The sequence below is a fragment of the Gavialis gangeticus genome, unplaced genomic scaffold, assembly GCF_001723915.1.
Source record: "Gavialis gangeticus isolate Ggan-Ray unplaced genomic scaffold, GavGan_comp1, whole genome shotgun sequence".
NCBI lineage: Eukaryota > Metazoa > Chordata > Crocodylia > Gavialidae > Gavialis > Gavialis gangeticus.
Window position 1 is genome coordinate 28,953,441 of NW_017728995.1, and position 4,379 is coordinate 28,957,819.

At 62.5% G+C, this 4,379-nt stretch overlaps 1 protein-coding gene and 1 non-coding gene across 2 annotated transcripts; one reads left to right on the forward strand and one right to left on the reverse strand.

Moving 5' to 3' along the window:
* The first annotated feature begins 60 nt into the window (after positions 1-60).
* On the forward strand, positions 61-2,364 carry LOC109288049 (mitochondrial ubiquitin ligase activator of nfkb 1-A-like). The gene is made up of 3 exons (XM_019503391.1): positions 61-175; positions 289-409; positions 581-2,364. Exon 3 carries the CDS (start codon positions 813-815, stop codon positions 1,290-1,292), a length of 480 nt encoding a protein of 159 aa, XP_019358936.1. The 5' UTR covers positions 61-175; positions 289-409; positions 581-812; the 3' UTR covers positions 1,293-2,364.
* A 1,611-nt stretch (positions 2,365-3,975) lies between these two features.
* TRNAR-ACG lies at positions 3,976-4,048 on the reverse strand. Its single transcript has one exon. It is a non-coding gene; the product is annotated as a tRNA-Arg (tRNA).
* Positions 4,049-4,379: the final 331 nt, after the last annotated feature.

Here is a 4,379-nt window from a genome sequence, read left to right on the forward strand (position 1 = left end):
CCCCCCTCCCGGGCAGCCACGTGCGGGATTGGGGTCGCACTGCGCCCCTCCCCACATCGCCCTCATCCCACCCGGCCTCTGTCCCCCTAGGATGCCCCAAAGCTGGCGCTGGACGAGGACCTGCCTCACCTTGTGTCCGCAGCCAGTGGCCGCTTGCCCTACGTGACCCTGGAAGGTGAGTTGCAGCCCCAGGGCCGTCGTCGTCCATCCCCCCCAGCCAAGTCGGGGGCAGCAGGTGCCCAGGGCGCAGCCTTCAGTCGGGCCCCCCCTCCCCATCTGTCCCCGTAGGGATTGTGGTGCCCGTGGGTGCGGCGCTCGCCAGTCCGCACCACCGCCAGCTGCAGGGCGTCATCCAGAAGTTGCTGCTGAAGGAGCACCGGCTCGTCTGGAACAGCCTGGCCGGGAGCTGGTAAGGGGCAGGGAGCAATGAGCCGTCTCCTGGGGCCAACGTCTTCTGCGGGGCTGCAAGGCCGCGGCCTCCCATGGCTGAAGGGACCACAGGGCAGAGGAGGAGGGCAGGGCTCTGCAGCGGCCTGTGAGCTCTGCCTGGACTCATGGCTGCCCTCTCGGTTGGTGGCAGGAGCGAGAGCGAGCGGGTGCTGTCGGAGCAGGTGCATACAGTGCCCTTCACCCTGGTGCCGCCCGGCCCCGGGACGGTGCCACGGGTGAGCGTGGAGAGCCCGCTTTGTGCTGTGCGGCTGCCCCTCGAGACGGTGTACGAGCACTTCCAGCAGCCAGCCCACGGCTTCAGGGACCTCATCGGCCACTACCTGAGCGGAGAGAAGCCCAAGGGCTTCTTGGAGACAGAGGAGATGCTGCAGGTGGGGGCCAGCCTGACCGGCATCGGGGAGCTGGTGCTGCACCCCGACGGCACCCTCCACCTGCAGCCGCCGGGTGATGGCGCTGACTACTTCCTTTGCCTGGGGGACTGGCAGACGCTGCTGGCTGAGCTGGAGTCGCTGAGCCGGTTCTGGAAGGGGGCAGCCGTGCTGTGTGGACTGGCCAGCCTCGCCATCCTCCTCCTGGTCCTCTGCCGGGTCTATCGGCAGCGCTGCCGACAGGAGCAGGAGGACGAGCGGCAGGAGCTGGGCACCTGGGCCGGGGCATCGGAGACCGAAGCGGATGGGCCTGAGGATGCCTGCGTGATCTGCCTGGTGCAAGGCCGCGAGTGTGTCCTGCTGCCCTGCGGCCATGTGTGCTGCTGCTTCCGTTGCTTCGAGGCTCTGCCCTGTCCCACCTGCCCCATCTGCAGGAGCCCCATCGACAGGGTGGTACCACTCTACCAGGCCTGAGAGGGCGGTGGGGGCAGCCACAGTCTTGCACTGAGCAAGGGTGGGAGCAACAAGGACCCTGGCATCAAGTGGCCACAATGTGGCACTAACCCCTTAGCAGCTGGAGGGCCACAAGCAGGAAGGGGGCAAAGTGTGGGACTGCAGGGAGTGGGAGATTGCAGTCTGGGGGTGAGGCAGTGGCTTGGTGGGGGGCTGGGCGTTCATTGCTGCTCACAGGCCTAAATCGGCGTCCATGGGTGAATCCTAGCAGTGCCCCCCACATAGTGTTTGTTCCTAGCCAGTCCGGCTCAGGTGGATCCCATGGGTGCTGCCAGCGCTTCCTGGGATCTGTGGGCCCCTGCCCCATGGTGGGGGTTGTTAGAAGTAGCCCCAGCTCTACAGGCCAGACCCACCCTGGGGGGCTGCTGAGTAGAGCCTAACTGGGAGGGCTGCAGGGGGTCTTTGTGCTGTCAACTACTGCCTGGGCCCAACTGGGCAGAACTGAGCCACTGGCCTTCCCTCCCAAACAAGGGGCTGCCCAGCCTGAGGGAGGCTCCGTGCCCGTCAGGTGCAGTTACGCCATCAAGGGGCCACATTTGTCACTAGCCCTGAGTTTTAACACATGGCTGTCTCCATTGCCCAGGGCTGTGGGGGCTCCACAGGTACTTGGGGCTTGGGCACAGCTGCATTCCCAAAGCTGGGACCTCCTGCTACCCCTGCCCCATGGCTGGGCCCACTCAGCCCCTTACACAGGTAGCAGCAGGCCTGGAGGGGAGGGGTTGGCACAGCCCCTTGCTCTCCATGGGGTCATTCTCCCTTCATGGGGGCAGTGCATGAATGAAGCACAGCACAGCCCCCTACCCTGCTCTGGCACAGCTGACAGATGGATCCCAAGGGGGCTGAATGCCCATGAGAGTCATGCCAGGAGAGGCCAAAGGAGCCACAGCATGGACTCTGCCCATTTATCCAGAGCCACCCAAGAGGCCTGCCTGGAGCCCTGCCTCCTGGACACACCAGCCAATACCTGATGGCTGCCAGGAGCAGGACAAGCCAAATCAACTGTTTTGGTCCTTGATAAAGCAGAAAATCAGAGCCCAGGCTTGCATTTGTCTGTCAGTGAAGGGGGGGGGGGCGGTGGCAAACATGCTGGAGGGCTGGCTTGACCCCAGGCAGAGGGGTGCTGGCCATGCACTGGGTCATGGCCACCCTGGAGTCTTGCTCACTACATGTCCCCATGCCCCCCTGCTGAACGGCAGCCCAGGCAGTGGTGGCACCCACTAGCACCCAGCACACCCAAGCCAGGCCCAACCCCAGGACACAGATGAGGATGTGTGGAGGAGCAGGGTCCCTCTGGAGGGGCAAGAGGCTCCACCACCCCAAGAACAGCTGTGAGCAAGGGCTGAAGCCGGGACTTATCCGCTGGCAAAGCAAGCTGCGGCTGGTTGCAAAACAGCCCCCAGAAAGGGGCAGTAGGTTGGTTTTGCCATATTTAAAGGGCTGGTGCCCAAGGCATTGTAGGCAACAGGCTTTAGCACCAGCCCTGGCTGATGGTGGAGGGGCCTGGTTTCTCTGTCCCTGACTTACCTCCTTGGCCTCTCCCTGGACTCTTGTCCTCAGGGATGGGAAAGTGGTTGGGGTCCCCTATTCCTGCCACCGGGGGGCAAGGGTACATCATCTCTCCCCATCCCCCACAAGTCACAGATGGCTGGACTCCAGGGACTGGCAATTGCCCTCGTGCCCTGGGGCTGCACAGCCTTGTTTGGTGCTCAGCCCTGGCCCAGGAGGCTGGGAAGCCCTTGGCCCCTGTGGGCAAGCAGGAAAGCATGATCTCCCCTGCTGGTCCCTTGCAGATGTGCTCCTGGATAATTTTCTCAAAAGAGCTTCCCCAGGACCGAGGTAAGACTAACGGGCCTATAGTTTTCTGGGTCCTCTTTCCTCCCTTTTTTGAAAATGGGGACCACATTGGCCCTTTTCCAGTCCTCTGGCACCATGCCAGAGCACCACAAGTGCTCGTACAGCTGTGCCGGGGCCCCCCAATGACCTCTGCCATTTCCCTCATCACCCTGGGGTGGAGATTGTCAGGACCTGCTGATTTGGACATGTCCAGTCCCTCCAGAAGTTCCCTGACTAGATCCTCACAGACCCTGGGCCTGACTGTGCCTCCCCTGAGTCTATCCGGGATCCCAGTGGGGGGATGTCCCTGGTCCCTGCTCAGAAAAATGGAAGCAAAGAATTTGTTAAAGAGGTCAGCTTTATTGTCTGGTGTGATGATTTGTCCTCTTTAATCCTCCTTGGTGCGATGGCCTCTCCCTTCCATCACGGGTATGCCTCTTTTTTGGGTTTCAGATGATCCTGAATGCCTTTGGTGAGCCAGGGGGGTTTTTGAACACTCTTGCCCCCTTTGATTTGCATTGGGATTCCTGCCCTTTGGGCTCGGAGGATCATCTCCTTAAGGAACGACCACTCTTCTTGGACTCCCAGCTCCCCTCCTTTGGGACCTCAGTGCCTCCCCAACTAATCTTAATTCATTGAAATCGGCCCTCCTGAAGTGCAGGGCTGCTGCCTTGCTGCAGGCCTTTGCCACCCTGCGCTGGACAGTGGATTCCAGCAGGCAATGACCGCTGTTGCTATCGCCCAGGTGGTCGAGCACCTGCAGTCCCCTCACCAGGTCGTTGCCTGTGGCCAGGACCAAAAGCAGGCTGTACGAGCCAGGCAGGAGTCGAACCTACAATCTTCTGATCCGTAGTCAGACGCGTTATCCATTGCGCCACTGGCCCGCACTTAGGATGCTTGCAAGGGGAGATCCCTGTTGTCTGGGCCCAAACCACAAGGCCTTGAATGCCCAGCATGAGCCACAGGGCATAGTCCTGCTGGGGGTGGGGAGCCAGTGTCACCAGGGGGCCCATCCCCTGTGGGAGAGCCATAGTGACCCCGCAGCTCCTGCCCGCAGCCAGGCGGCAGGGGCAGCCTCGGGCACGGGGGGGACCCTTTAGAAACCTGCCGTGTCCTGCAGCCCCAGACCATGATAGGGGCAGCCCTCAAGGGCTGGGCCAAGCCCTGGCCTCCCTGCCAGGTCAGAGTCGGGTGCTCCCGAGCGGGGCAGGCCCG